Source organism: Sturnira hondurensis, unplaced genomic scaffold (genome assembly GCF_014824575.4).
Source record: "Sturnira hondurensis isolate 20B ecotype Veracruz unplaced genomic scaffold, ASM1482457v3 Scaffold0002840, whole genome shotgun sequence".
NCBI lineage: Eukaryota > Metazoa > Chordata > Mammalia > Chiroptera > Phyllostomidae > Sturnira > Sturnira hondurensis.
This window is the reverse complement of record NW_028075471.1, coordinates 3,900,107-3,915,970: the sequence shown is the minus strand read 5'-3', so window position 1 is coordinate 3,915,970 and position 15,864 is coordinate 3,900,107. Positions and strand designations below refer to the sequence as shown.

The 15,864-nt window shown below is 34.9% G+C and overlaps 1 protein-coding gene across 2 annotated transcripts in view; it reads right to left on the bottom strand.

Moving 5' to 3' along the window:
• The window catches only part of APPL1 (adaptor protein, phosphotyrosine interacting with PH domain and leucine zipper 1), a 35,358-nt gene that overhangs the window by 11,455 nt on the left and 8,039 nt on the right, over positions 1-15,864 (bottom strand). For both annotated transcript variants that reach the window (XM_037040725.1, XM_037040726.1), the window contains exons 4-13: positions 15,557-15,628; positions 13,139-13,226; positions 11,650-11,691; positions 10,819-10,877; positions 7,088-7,234; positions 6,136-6,218; positions 5,307-5,465; positions 4,707-4,895; positions 2,779-2,821; positions 1,437-1,493 (exon numbers count right to left, since the gene is read on the bottom strand). In XM_037040725.1, the coding sequence (XP_036896620.1) occupies positions 1,437-1,493; positions 2,779-2,821; positions 4,707-4,895; positions 5,307-5,465; positions 6,136-6,218; positions 7,088-7,234; positions 10,819-10,877; positions 11,650-11,691; positions 13,139-13,226; positions 15,557-15,628 (939 nt within the window). The remainder of the gene's footprint in view (positions 1-1,436; positions 1,494-2,778; positions 2,822-4,706; positions 4,896-5,306; positions 5,466-6,135; positions 6,219-7,087; positions 7,235-10,818; positions 10,878-11,649; positions 11,692-13,138; positions 13,227-15,556; positions 15,629-15,864) is intronic.

The following is a 15,864-nucleotide window of genomic DNA, read 5'->3' as shown; positions in this document are numbered from 1 at the left end:
ATTTCTTCTTACCTGTTTCTATGATTATTTCTTCTCTTTCCTCAGTTCATGCCTGAAGTATGAAAATGGAATCCTTCATGTCCCCAGACACTCCCATCTAGTCAATCATTATACCAGTTTAAGACTTAAAAGAGTGAGAATTTTCTAGAGAAACTGGCCCTGTTCTGCATCAACTGAATTCGCATTAACTCCCAGCCAGCCCTAGGAGGCGCCTGGGTTCAGAGCACAGCTGGGCTCACCTTCACTGGCAGAAGTCAGACAGCTCCTGTCCTAAGCCAAGTCTTTTCCCAACTACATTGCGGTATGGACGCACTTGATTCCTTCCAGAGTACTCTGCATCCCTGGGTTCTGCCTGTATGTTTGGACTATGACTAACCTATGTGTACCCTATGTGTACCCAGTGTACCTATGACTATGTCTACACTGCTGAGTTTCTCTGGTTTGATACCCTTGCTATTTGAAGTGTAATTGGCAAAATTAAGAGTTCATGCTGACTCACCCCAGTCCTACTGAATGTATTTTAAGATCCCCAGGTGACTAGTATGCATGCTTTACTTTTCTATTATTCTCCAACAAGAACCTTCAAATCCAAGTATATGACTCAACTCATACTATACCTAAATTTGTTCTTTTGTTTTCTTATTGCAATGTCTTCTCTTTTCCTCAAAACATGGACAAATCTTTCCCAGCTCAGGTTTCAACCATCTCCAGTTTTCTCTAAAACTGAAGTCCACACTGATCTTAATGTGTATTAAGCTTCTGATTATCACAATATGCTTTCAATTACATACTGGTTTTTTTTAATCCTCACCCAAGGACATTTTTTTTCATTGCTTTTAGAAAGATGTGGATGTAAGAGAGAAAGAGAGGCACTGATTAATTGTTTCCCATATGCACCCAGACTAGGGATTGGTTGCCCAGACCAGGGGTTGTATGCATCTGGACTGGGGGGATTACAGGCATCCAGACCAGGGATTGAACCTTCAACCTAGGTATGTGTCCTGCCCAGTAACTGAACCCGCCACTTTTTGGTTACAGGACAATGCTCCAACCAACTGCGCCACACTGGCCAGGTCAGCACAGTTTTATATGAAATTTTAAAAGTTTTAGTTTTGTCTTCCACACACATAGGCTCCTGGAGGACAGCCATGGCTTATTGTTCTTCTCTATCCCCCTCCTCCATGGTGCTCCACACAGCACTACACAAGGTCAGTGCCCAGTAAATATTTGTTAGTTGACTGACTACAGTGCCTTTGAAATAATTTATTGTTCTAGGAAGACCATACTTATTATACACGACACTTTAAAGCTACCCATTCAAAGGCAAATTAAAAGATTACGGAACTTAAGAATTACAACTTAATTAATAAAAACTGTATTAGCCACAAACTTACTTAATTTTACCAGATCTGGATATAATAAAATTAAAATATTACCTCTGGATTTTCACTTAAATATATTTGTTTAGATATATTGTTTATCGTACAGATCCACTGCAAGAGGCAAAACCAGAAAAATATGATTAATACTTTTTCTACAGTGCTTCTGTTCTAAAAGAGAATGTTCAATATTTGAGAAAAATACAAGTTTCATTAGATGAAGTAACACAATCTTTTTTATAGGATAAATACCTTCCCATATATTGTATATAAGCATATATATGTAAATAATTGAAAGTTTAACAGAATGAACAGATTTATTATTTTGAAATCCCAACTTTACTTCATACAAGGAAATAAAAATATAGCAATTATGTTAAATTACAATTTAGTGATCTATACTTACATTTTTATATCACTTCCCTCTTAATCCCTACCAAACAACACAATTTGCACTCAAGTATCATTATTAACACCAATGCAAATAAGTTAGGAGCTAAATATACTCCTGGTGAATATATCTTACACACTTCACTTCTCTTGGGTTTATAAAAAATTAACATAGAGAAAACTCTCTGTTTCACACCTGTTTCACTCTAAAAAATTCCAGTGCCTGATAAACCTCACTAAATTTAACTAATACTCTGTTTGGTAAACCCTGCAGAGAGCAGACTTTTGCTTGTGTTCCTCAGAGACCAAAAGCAAAGTTTTAATACCTATTCTTTTCCACGAGAAGTAAATTTTATATTCTCTAAAAATCTGTAACCTCCTCTTTCACCAACACAATTATAACACCAGATAAAATGGTTCAAAATCAATCTACAAGGTATTTTCACTTAGGATATTTCTCAAGACAGAGTTTTTGGCACATCGGGTCCTAGTACTTACTAACTTACCTTCCATATTTGGTGTACTATGAGTAAAAATGGAGCCAAAAATAAAATACTCGTGAGGAAGAACAGACATTCCCAAATTTTTGTTTTTCTGTCTTTCATTTCCCTAAGGTTTTAAGCTTTAGTTGCTTCCGGCCGTGCCACATCTGCTGCCACTATATTCTTAATGCAGCAAATACTGTCTCAGACGGTGAGAGAAGCAAATAAATTAAACTGTCACCTCATGATACTAACACAGTCTGCCAGAAAGCAAGAGTCACAAGGTCACTTCTGAATTAGATCCTTTAAAAAGACAGGAGAGAAACAATCTCTAAGATCTCAGAGGTCCAACTACAAAATTCTCTGTGAAACTTAAGAATGTTGTTTAAGGAAATTTAACTTTTCTAAAAAGATATTTTTAATTAACCAGAATTTTTCAAATGTCTATAATGAAAACATTAACATGTTTCTCATCAGCAAAAATATCTTAAGATGTTACTAAAGAAGTTAGCTAGATAAAATTTTACCTCTTCATGGTCTTTTTTACTCTCTGCTTGCAAAATTGAAGATCTGAAAAAAAAAGAAAAAATTTGAACCTCAACTTTTTTTTAAAGTACTTCCAATATGATCTGAGAATTTTTTTATATTTAAAGGTAAATATAAAACTAGTCAGTATAAAAAAAAAACACTATCCAAAACACATAACCAACTAGTATCTTAGGAAAAGGAGACCACCAGAGGCATCAGGACTCAGATTTTAACAAACCTCGACTTTGACTATCTATGCCAAAACGTACTGAAAAAGAAATAGGTGCTAGTTTCAGAAGACAGCCAATAACAAAGCTGCACTGCAACTAAGACAATCCATTTCAACCTTCCGACACACATATTTCAAATACAAATAACAGACCCTAATATAAAACATTAATTTTACTTATTACTTCTCACTGAATATAGTTAAATAAAAATTTTCAATATATTAATTGCTAACATAGGGATATTTAGCTTTTCTATAGATGTTCATGTTTCAAGAGTTAGAGAATATTTACTAATCTTGAACCAAACCATTTTGTATTTCTAAATAAAATAGAAAATGATGCTAAGCATTGGCGAAAAACTGAAAATACAAAAAGGTTAAGTACTTATAGTAAAGTATTAACATTTTGATAATTATGACAAATGAATACAGGGTCTCCCAACATCTAGCATGATAAATAATAAACAGTGATTGGCATTCATTATATGTTTATAGAAGGAATATGAAATTAAACAACCATTTTGATAAATGTAACATCTATATACATAAATATGGGGGGTGACTTTCAGGGAAACTTGAGATGCTCTGAACAAAAAGAAAGGTCAAAAACAGTATTTTAATTAAGTAGAAAAAATTTGCAGATAACTTAAACATCAGGAGGAAAAAAATTTTTTAAAGATTTTATTTATTTTCAGAGAGAGGAAAAGGGAGAGAAACATCAGTCAGTTGTCTCTCGCACACACCCCCACTGGGGACCTGGCCTGCAACCCAGGCAACGTGCTCTGACAGGGAAGCAAACTTGCAACCTTTTGGTTCACAAGCAGGCACTCAATCCACTGAACCACACCAGCCAGGGCAGGAAAAATGTTAAATTATGGTATATATTCTTAACTAGATTATAATGTAGCCATTATGTTTCTAGTGAGTGAATGCAGATGCAAATTACATATATAGTATTTCATCAACTATTTAACAACTGCAGTTAAAATGGTAAGGCAACAGACCAAAAAGTTAAGTGTTGCTCTGGTTAGTGATATTATAGCTTTTTTTTCCATACTCCTTTTTGTATTTTTCTGTGCTTTTCAAAAATTTGTTCTATGGATTCTCATTTAATGAAAATATAACAAAAATTTTTAATGGAACATAAGCATTAATGGACTAAATCATTTGATCAGAAATATTAATGTCTAAAAATAACATTACGGTTAGCACCTAGTATTAATACATGCTACGCACATTACATATAGTAGATTGATTTTTCCTCAACAATTTACAAAGTAGGGATTATGACCTTCCTCCCAATCTTACATGTACAAAAATGGAGCTCAGAGAGGTCATGTAACTTGTCTAAGACAACACAGTAAGTAATGGGTCCAAAATTTGAACTTTCTAACCCCAAGGTTGGGGCTTTTTCCATTAACTTGTGTTGCCTTCCCCACACCATGCAGGATTTTCAAGTGACCAGTCTCAATATGAAATCACAGTTCTTTACCATATGACCATGCTTTGATAACCATAAAATATTAAGACATCATTTAACCATCCCAGAAAGGAAAGTTCAACTCATTTCCTCACAAAAATATTTTAATAAATAATAACCCTAAAATATCTATAAAATGTCTGAATGAAAAGAAATTATTCTACTTTTTGGTAGTTTAATATATTACAGACTTTATTAATACTAGGAAAAATACTTACTTTTTCCCATCAAAAGAGGTAATCTGAAAGCAGTACCGCCTGTCTTCACAGTCCACAGCCATGACTGAACAGTTGTCTATGTCCATGGCCAAGCCTCCTGCTACGTCCCCCCGGGCCTGACTCATTAAGTTTCCACCCTGAGTGAAGTAAAACTGTCTGTCCCAGGTAGATGATACCAAGCCTGTTTTACTAAATAAAGAAAAGTACATTCATGCTTTAATAACAACACACACAAAATTTCGTAAGTCAGACACAAAACTAAAATCTGACTTGATGGTGTAATTAAATATATTTTAAAGTATGATAAATAACATTTAAGGGCATTCATGTTATACTAGATTTAATTTAAACTCAAATTGATTTCACTTTTAAAAATAATTCTAAATTATTCAACAAGTATCTAAACAATTTGTTACTCTTAAAAATTATTCATGTACCCAATAGGTCAAAAGGTTCACATAAATACTATTATCACTAACTAAAAAGATTTGACCTTTAGTAAAATCAAAACAATTTGGTAGGCAATATCAATTATATATTACATTCAGTTGCTAATACCTTAAATGATATACAATATATAAAAACAACAAGTTTTCTTACTTCCTAGCATTAAGGTATCCGGCCTTTCGGGTTAAATTTCGATTAACAGGAAATTTCGTGGGATCTGGGTCAGGCACATATAAAGGGTCACTGGCTACTTCCAAATCCTCTATTGTCTGCTGCATGGTCTCTATATCACTGTCCATTTCCCTGCGAACACTAACACACAGAACAGGTTATTTACTACTAACCACAACAGAGAAGGGCTCCTTATCATTCATGTTTATCTGTTATTTGTTTTGTATAAATTTTCTTAAAGAGCAACAGTGGTATGGGTGGCTAAAGTAACATGAACATGGTATAAAATAAGTTTACATTTTATTTAAAACTTAGATATTTTGGAAATAATACTAAATTCAAAAACTAATGACGGCACATTCAATGTCTGACTTTAGAGAAATGTTCAAACCCTTCTGTGCCTTTGAAACAATAATCATTTTCATCTCCCTCTATACCTCAGACTGACTACCTCACTGCTCAAACTTTTGAACCTGATTGGAAGTGCTTTCTCTCTCTAAGCTTTCATGGCTTGGAAAACAAGATTTATTTAGTAATCTCTAATCTATCCCCACAATTCAGGAAATTATGAAGATAATTCACTTATGGATCATTATTATGTATCTGTTATATGAAATTCAGAGTTCAGATTCTGTGGGAAAGATGTGTGAAAAAAACAAGAAGTGTCTGTGAGACATGCAAGAAACACTCCCATGGCAGAGAAAACAGCCACTCAGAAAATTAAATGGTAAATATTTTTAGATTATGACAGTTAGCTGTTAACTTATCATTCATATAACTTCATTTTCAACTTTAAGGAAGAAATACTTACTTTTGTACACTAGTTCCAATATTAGTTAAGAATTCTTCCAGTTGTTCATTGAGATTTTCAGAACCCATCTTAAAGAAACTTATCTGAGGCAAGAGGGTGTGAGAGTGGGAGGATGAACAATGGAAACAACCACATACACAAAGCACTTTAAGTAAATCATAGAAACGAATTCCAAGATACGGGGTAAGTAAAAAACAAAGGATTATTACCACCTGTATAAAAACAGGTTGCAGTTTACAAGGACCTCTACTGGGCATGGGGCCACTGAAGAAACTGAAGTTAAATTTCACTGTACGTCCTTCTATATATTAATACATGCATATAGTAAGCAATTTTTTAAACTGCAAAATAAATCTTAAACCATTTCAGGTAAGTCATATGGATAAACTACTTCATGTTTAACACAAAAAGTTTTACACCTGAGGAATAATGATACTTATACTTGAAGAAATCATCAAATTTCTTTAAACTCTCACTTTTAGGGGGCTGCCATCTCATATTACACAAATTTAATTTTCTAAGCCCCTTCCTGATGCACACCTCTTGGTACACCTTGGAGTTCATCAGTATTTTTAACTCAGGAAGTATACAAGCAGCAGGAAACAAACTCTATCAGATCTATTATGAATCAAGAGCTCCAGCAACAGGTTAATTCCATTTATTTAGCATTCTGTTCCTTGTCCCCAACTATGATGGACAAGATCTAAATAAAAGATAAATGGTTTCATTTACCATAAAATACATGAAATCTTCATCTACAAAGAAAACCCTTTTCCCTAATTTCCTCAAAATTACATTCTGATGACATTTTAAATTACTTCTTAAAACATAGGCACAAAATTGTATTTTGATCTTAGTTTGTAATATGATATCCTTATATTTAACATAAATATTATACTTTAATATAAATATTTTAGGGCAGTTATAATCCAAAACACAGTGTAGCATTCACCTGAGCTTGCATGTACCCAAGAAGAGGTTCTAACAAAGCTATCTTCTTCTTGTACTGAAGAGTATTTAATGCACAAAAATAATGCATCATGGTCTGGTGTTGTTTTTTCCTGGAAGTGTAGACATCTTCTGTTACTTCATACTTCACCTTTAATGATAAGATTAAAAATACTATTATTTATTTAATTTTGAAGTAGTGGCTATTAAAAAGAGTCCATATAAGAAAAAAAGTATATCACCAGCAACTGTGCAAAGATTTCTATTAGGTATTAGAAATCCTGCGAAATTTGGCTAAGATGGTTTTTCTGTTTTACTACCAACCACTTCATTGGAAAAATATATTAAACGCAGAATTCTGCATGTAACTAAGAATAGTATAATAATAAACTAAGCACGTCAGAGAAAGCCTGCCACACAGAGGAAGGTCAGACAATTGTCTGGTTTTAGCTTAGCCATTAGTCTTTGACCTTGTCAGCTCACAGCATACCACTCTCCGCTGGTTCTTTCCCTACCGTTCCTCCACTCTTTTGTTTTCCTTCAACCACACTTAAAATGTGTGCTCCCTTAACTTCTTGTATTCAGACAACAAACATTTACTGAGCACCTGTTATGTAATATGCAGTAGGCTCTTCTATCTTTTTGCTTTCTTGAGAATACTAAATCAAGTACAAAAAAATATTCCATACACCAATGACCCCCAAATTTCTACCTCCTGCCCACCACTCTCACAAGTGTCAAAGGAAGCACATGTCCACCTGGGCTCTTTATGTATGTGTGTATGGGGGGAGGGGGTGTGCTGGAAATACACAAAACTAAAGACAGCATGTTCTCCATAAAACCTGCTCCTCTACTTTGTTTTTCAGCTTTCTTAACGATCCAAGACCCACCCTATCATCTAAGAATTCTAGGACTTTTAAAAAAATATTTTGATTGTCTTTTTCCCATTACCATTTATCCCCCTTATACCCTCTTCCACCTCCCCCACCCTTCTCCATTCTGCAATCACCACACTGTTGTCTGTGTCCGTGAGTACTTTTGTGCTCGATCCTTCTACACCACCACCATTCCCCAGAGTCTATTTTGATTGTTAGTTGAGTTTGTTCATTAGATTCCACATGAGTGCAATCACATGGTATTTGTCCAGGACTTATTTTTTATTTCTCCTAACCTAAGTCCTATCAATTCTACTTATGAAATGCCTTCCAAAAGTATTCCTTCCTTTCCACTTTCAATAACCATCTTAGCTGAGACTCTCTTAATATCTTTGCAAACTATTCTGATAACTTTTCACTGGATTCCCTCCAATGGTCCCCTTCACATTCCCATTAGTATTTCTATCTGTAGCACAACTGCATAGTTACTCACCCACTTAAGAGTGTTTTGGTGGCTGCCCACACCCTCTAACACAAATTTCAAAGTCATTAGCATAGTAATCTGGCCCCAAACCACTATCCGCTTGCCATCTCTGCCATACCTACCCAAATTCCTCCTATGCTCCAAACACACAGAAAGGATTATCTTTCCATTATAATTACTGCCAGAGTTTCATGAAAACTTGCTATATAAGCCAGGTACTCTGCAGGCATTATCTCCTTTCATTTTAAGAATTACTAAATTTATTTGTTTGTTTGATAGAGAAATAAAGGCTTGAAACTAACCACTGTATGACCTCAGGCAAATGAGTGAGAAAAGTGAGTTTTGTCCCCAAGCGACTCCAGAGCCAGCGCACATAAACCTTAACACTCTTCAGACTCTATCCTGTACTTCTACAAAAGCTGTTTTTCCTCCAGGAATGCCCTCTCCCCAATCCCAAACCTGTGAGGTCCACTCATCTTCAATGCAAGTATCACCTCCTACAAGTATAACCTTTCCCAGTTCACCAAAGTTGACTGCTGCACTCTCTGTGCTCTCCCAGTGTTTTGTTCATATTCTATTACTGCACTTAATTCAGAATGCATGCATTCTCTTCATCCTTGTACTCTGACATCTAGTCCAGTCGCATGCTTTCACACAGGAAGTCTTCGATGAATGTGGTTTACCCACTCTCTGAGGGCAGGAGTGGAGTCTATTCACATTGTTCTCCCATAGTACCCAACATATAGTAGGTGCTCAATTAATTTTTTAAAAATGTTTTAATATGTTTATTGACATTAGAGAGTAAGGATGGGAGAGAGAAAGAAACAGCAATGTGAAACATTGATTTGTTGCCTCCCATACACACACTCCAACCAGGGATCAAACCCACAACCTAGGAATGTGCTCTAACCAGGAATCAAACCTCTCCACCTTCCGGTGCACAGGATGATGCTCCAACCCAGCCACACTGGCCAGGGCTCAATTAAATTTTTAAACAAAATGAAATTGGTGAAAGGTGTTTTTAAAAATACCTATAATAGCCCTGGCTGGTGTAGCTCAGTGGATTGAGTGCAGGCCTGCAAACCACACGATTGCGGTTCGATTCCCAGTCAGGGCACATGCCTGGGTTGCAGGCCAGTTCCCAGCAGGGGACTCTCGAGAGGCAACTGTACATTGATATTTCTCTCCTTCTCTCCTTCCCTTCTCCTCTAAAGAAATAAAATCTTTTAAAAAATAAATACCTATAATAGCCACAGGCAATGTAAAATATACCAAAATTCATTCCTAGAGCTTCTAACCACTTTGCTAAGGCAAAGTAACAAAACAATACAGATTTCAAAATGTATTTATTATTTATATCAACATGTAACCAGTGGACTAAAATTAGAAATGTAAGAAATGTTCCCTTTATTGTTCACAGTAGCTGTTGCACAGTATATCCTACCCAGTCATAGATTCCCACAGGTGGTCACTGTGCCCACTCACACCTGCAGGCAAGGCTACAGACACAAACTCCCAGGCACAGAGATCACCTCACACACAAGCATCTAGTGGAGGCCTACTCATCAAGCCTCGGATTAGGTACTGAGAGAGAAATGACCTTAAAGAGCATCTAGATGAACTTATTATTTGCTCTTCACTCAAATACATTTGTCCTCAAATATAGTATAATATTTCTGGATTAACTCCTTAAAGAAGTATCAAGAAATTTATTTATTTTTTTCCCTGTAAATCCAAAAGTCATTAACAGAATTTCACTGATAATGTATGTATAACTACTGTATCTCAGAAGACATTTTAAATATATACAGGGTCAAATAACAGAAATAAATGAATAAATAACAGAATAAATGCAATGTTATCAAAATACAAAGCAAAAGGATACAATGTTATATATTTGGCACAAACTACATTTTTGAAATCGTTATGTTTACTCACAAAAATTTGTCAGCAGAAAAGTACTTTCTTTAACGAGTCAATCACTAATCATCTGATAATTAACAATTATCAGAAAGGCTTTGAAATAATTAGAAAAAAAGATTAAAACTAAGGGCAGCCCTGGCCAGTAGCTCAGTTGGTTAGAGTGTCATCCTCATAAGCCAAGGTTGAGGGTTCTGTCTCTGCTCAGAGCGTACTCAAGAAACAACCAATGAATGCATAAATATGTGGAACAACAAATTCTCTCTCCCTCTGTCTCTTCCCTCCCCCTTCCTCTCTCTCTAAATTTAATAAATAAAAATTTAAAAAATAAACTAAGGGCAATACAGCAAAACATACAAAATAAATGCTGGTTACTGTTTTTAAATAGAAAAAAGTAGATCACCTAGTGAAATAGTTGTTAACTGCATTACTGAAGGAGTTAAGTATGTATCATACCTTGTCATTTTCCCTTTTTTTTGACAATCGGCTGTATCTGTTAATTGCAGCATCATGATCTGGAAAACAGAAATGACTATTAATGACAATAAAACAGAACTTTGCAAAACTTATAAATGCTTTAAATGGTCTTCATATGTATAGCTTTCAACAAATGTACTAAAGCAAGATAATAATTACCTACCATATGATCACTCCAGCCAAATAGTCCTCTATCCTAATTTCCCCTAAAGTATGTGTCTACTTATTAAATTGGTAATAGCATTTAACTCACAGGAAACTGCAATTTACTAAAAGTTTATAGAGGTATTTTTAGTACAAAAATAGCAAATGCTCATTTAAGAAAACTTAGAATACATAGGAAAACAAGGCAGGGAAAATATTATATCATCTCTTCAGATATTATGAACATAGCAAATCACAAGATTTGATTTTTCCTTTAAATTTTCCTGTAGTGTAAACAGTGCAACTTAAATAACAATGCTGATTTAAATAATGCTCATTTTTCCTGGCTAGATTGAGTGCAGGCCTGTGAACTGAAGGGCTGCAGTTCAATCCCTAGTTGGGGCATATGCCAGGGCTGCAGGCCAAGTCCCCAGTGGAGGGCACGCCAGAGGCAACCACACATTGATGTTTCTCTCCCTCTCTTTCTCCCCCCCTTCCCCTCTCTCTAAAAATAAATAAATAACATCTTTATAAATAAATAAATAAAGCTCATTTAAACTTTTAATTAGGTTCATTTTTTCAACTATTGCATAGAATCTGGCCACAGATCTGTGTTGATAAAAAACTGATTAAAATAAATAATTATGTAAAGTATTAAGAGCTTACCATTACTAGCAATCTGAAACACTTCCTTTAATGTCAATATTTCTGGAAAAGTTTAAGAACAATTTCAGTGTAGCATATTTATGAAATACCTTAAATTTGTTTAGAAAACAATAACTGCCTTTTAAGTTAAAAAAACTCCAAATAATATCTCATACTTCAACATTCAAAGTGAAAAAGCTATTCTGTACTTCAGCTAGTCAATGGAACATTTACTATCATTAACAACAGTTACACCTTGAGAAAATCTACAAATTAGTAATGTGGCACAAAAACCAAACTTTAAAACCACTGCAAATCCTAAGACATGCAAATATTCTTGGTACCAGAATCTAACTTAATTCATTTTTTGATATTGACTCTAATAAGTTCAAATACTGAATGAGAAACAAGGAACTTTTTATTAGTATGAGATTCAGTCCCTGTAGACTGAGAAAACAGATCTTGTTTCTTGACCTTGAAATGACCATTCTTGAAGGTTACCATTACAAATATAACTGCATCTCTAAAATAAATTTTTTATCCCATTACAATTTAAATATTTTCTCATCCACTGATACATTAGTTCAATGTTTTACTCTATCTACATATTTTATAAATAAGTCTGTATAATTTTCTAAGATTGTAACATGGGAAAAGAGAGACAATTCTGTATAACTCTCATTCTATCACTGAATAATGCTAAACAGGAAGAAAAACCCCACCACAGATGACTAAGTCACGGGTTGCCAGATGTGCCAGTACTCCCACCTCCTGCCACTCTAGCCCATAAACACGTCTCCATCTCCTTTGTCGCTGTCTCACTTCAGGCAATGGTCACACCTCACTGGATTCTCACAACCTCCTAATCCATTCTAGACATCAAATCTACCCTATTCCACCCTCCAAAAGCAAAAGGATTATGCCTGTCCACTTCTTAAATATCTCCACTGGCTTCTCTTTGCTTATAAACTCAAATTGAACATCTTTAGAATAATCTAGTCCAAGCTAATCTATTGCTAGATTTGTTTCCTTCCATGCCCAACACATTCAACACTGCAGCCACACTGAATTTCTTGTCATTCTCAAAACAAGCCACATATTTCTATAATCCATACTTTTGTGCTTCCTAGTCCCTCTAATAAAGTAATGACTCTTTTCTCCTGGCAAACTCCTCTTCATCACACCCTTGAAGAAGCCTTTCTGACACCCTCCCCTGATTCCTCACAACACCTTGCTCATTCCCTAATTATGAGACAGTATGGTAATTATCTGTTTAATTACCCCATATCTTTCTCTAGGCTTTCTCAAGTGAAATGACATCTTATTCACATTGGTATTCCTCAGTATCTAGTTTAATGGCTAACAGGAGCTCCTATAAATGTTTGGTGACTAATTAAAGTAAAAGTGGCACAAGCTGTATTCAGAAATGGTTAAGATACAGTAATATGCATTTTATAGGCACTGATCTTCTGACAGCTAATGAAAGTAAACAGAAGCTTGACTTCAATACCTTTCAGATCTCTTTCTTTAAACTGGGTAATAGGGAACATCATGGCATCAGCAAGCTGCGTTGAGAGTACTGCGTGGCAAGAGCTAAGCTGGCAAAAGAAAAATCAAAAAGGCCAAATAACAGAAACATTTAACCAGTGTTGTGTAAATTACATAAAATCTAATAAAAAGGTGTTGATAATAAGACAACACTAAAATTGTGATACAATGAAAAAATATACAGTCAAAATTTTCCATTTAAAAGTCTCAGAAGAAAACACAGGATAACCTTGGATTTGGCAGTGATTTCTTAGATATGACACCAAATACACAAGCAGCAAAAGAAAATATAAATTGAACTTCATCAAAATTGAGAGTTTTTACACCAAAGGAGTAAGTTTTTACATCAAGAAGGTAAGGCCCTAGCCGGCTAGCTCAGTTGGTTAGAGCATCACCCCAATAAGCCAAGGTTGCAGGTTCAATCCTCCCTCAGGACAAATATAAGAAGCAACCAATGAAAACATAAATAAGTGGAACAAAAAATCAATGCTTCTCTCTATTCCTCTCTCTAAAATCAATCAAAGTAAAAAGATAATGCAGCCCTGGCTGGTGTGCTCAGTGGGTTGAGTGTCAGCCAGCTGGTGTACTAAAAGGTCTCTGGTTCGAGTCCTGGTCAGAGCACATACCTGGGCTGCAAGCCAGGTCCCCTGTTGGGGGCGTATGAGGGGTAACTCATCGATGTTTCTCTCCTTCTCTTTCTCCCTCCCTTCCCCTCTCTCTAAAAATATAAATAAAGTCTTTTAAAAAAAGAATTCACAGAATGGGAGAAAATATTTGACAATCATATATCTAATAAGGAATTTGTATCTAGAATAGAGAAACCTTAAACTCAGTAATAAAAGACAAATAACCCACTTCAAAAAAGGGGCAAAGGTCTGAATAGACACTTCATCAAAAATATGTATGTGTCCAATTAGCTCAGGAAAAAATGCTCAATATCATGAGCCACAAGGAAAATGCACATCAAAACTATGATGAGATTCCATTTCACACCCAGTTTGGTGGCTACAATAAAAAAAATGAAAATAACAAGTGTTAGTGAGATTGTGGAGAAACTGGAACCCTCCTACATTACTGGTGGGAATGTAAAACTGTGCAGAAGCTATGGAAAACAGTTTGGTGGTATCTCAAAAAGTTAAACATAAAATTACTAATGACTCAACAACCCCACCCCAGGGTACATACTCAAAAGAACTGAAAACTGGTGTTACAAAATAAAAACCTCCAAAACTTGTACATGAATGCCCACTGCAATACTATTTGCATTAGCCAAAAGGTGGAAAACAACCCAAGTGTCCATCAACTGATAAATTGATAAATAAAATGTAGTATATTTATACAATGGAATTTTGTTTAGCCAAAAGGAATGAAATCTGATACATGCTATGACATGGATAAACCTTGAAAGTGAATGGTTCACTTTTTAAGTAAAAGAAGACAAACATAAACATCCACAAACTGTATGAGTTCATTTATATAAAATGTTCCAAACAGGCAAATGCATACAAACAGAAAGCAGACTGATGGTTACCAGAAGCTGAGGTGAGGGAGAAGTACCAAGTGACTGCTTAATGGGCACGGGATTTCCTTTGGGATGATGTTAAAAGTGTTCTAAAACCTAAGTGCTGATGGTTGCACAACACTGTGAATGTACTAAATGTCACCAGTGGTAAATTTTATGTTGTTAGGTATATTTAACTACAATTTTAAAATTCCTTTTCCTATAAATATTTCTTTATACTGATCTACTGAAATAATATTTTGCTATAATAAATTATTAAGATAGTTCAAAAATTTACTTTTCCAGTTATGAGACTAGAAAAGGCAGAACTACCTAATGATGCATGTGAAAAGAAGAGCTTTCACTGAACTAGTAAAGATCAGTTATAGACTCTCCAAACATCTCTCATCACCTTTCTTCCTCCTAACTTCCAAGTCCTTTTAGAGTGATTTGTTCTGAGACTACAGAAATTAAAGGTTGATACTATCTAGAATGGGAGGGCTAATGAACTGAATGGTAAAATGTTGCCTGACAGCAAAAAAGAGAAACCACAAAGAGCTTAGGCATAGCTCACAGTTGAACTCTTTTCTCCCTGTGTATATCAAATAAGACAGTGCACAACTGACTGCTACATGGACTGGGAAAGCATATCTATAATTTGTTGTTCAAAAACAATTTGTTTTAATCAGACAAAGAAAGCATTGTTTTTATAAGACAACCACCAAGATGTGGAAATAAGGTCTTTCTTAAACAGTAGTAATCTTTTATGAATAGTAACTTACTCATATAATCATAATAAAAGTTCCCAATAAAAGCTAAACGACTCAAGTAACTTAATTATAAGATGACTCAGTCAAGCAGAATAAAATAAGCATTTACCTCATCTATAACTTTTGAAAACTGTTGCAAAGTAGAGCTCATAACTTCATCATCACCCCCCAATGGAAAACGCTGAAAGGTGAGAAACAGAGATGAGGTAAAGGGCCAATGCTCTATGTCTTTTGTGAAAGACATTAGAATTTCAAGTCCTTATATAACTTCAGATAACTTCTAAATTTTGAATAAGCTCTAAAAATATTATTTTAATAAAACAGCGCAATTCATGTCATTAGTAAACATTAGTTAAAATGTTGCTAAGCAATCAATTAAAATGGTACATAGAAATGACACCATTCTAGGAGTTCAAA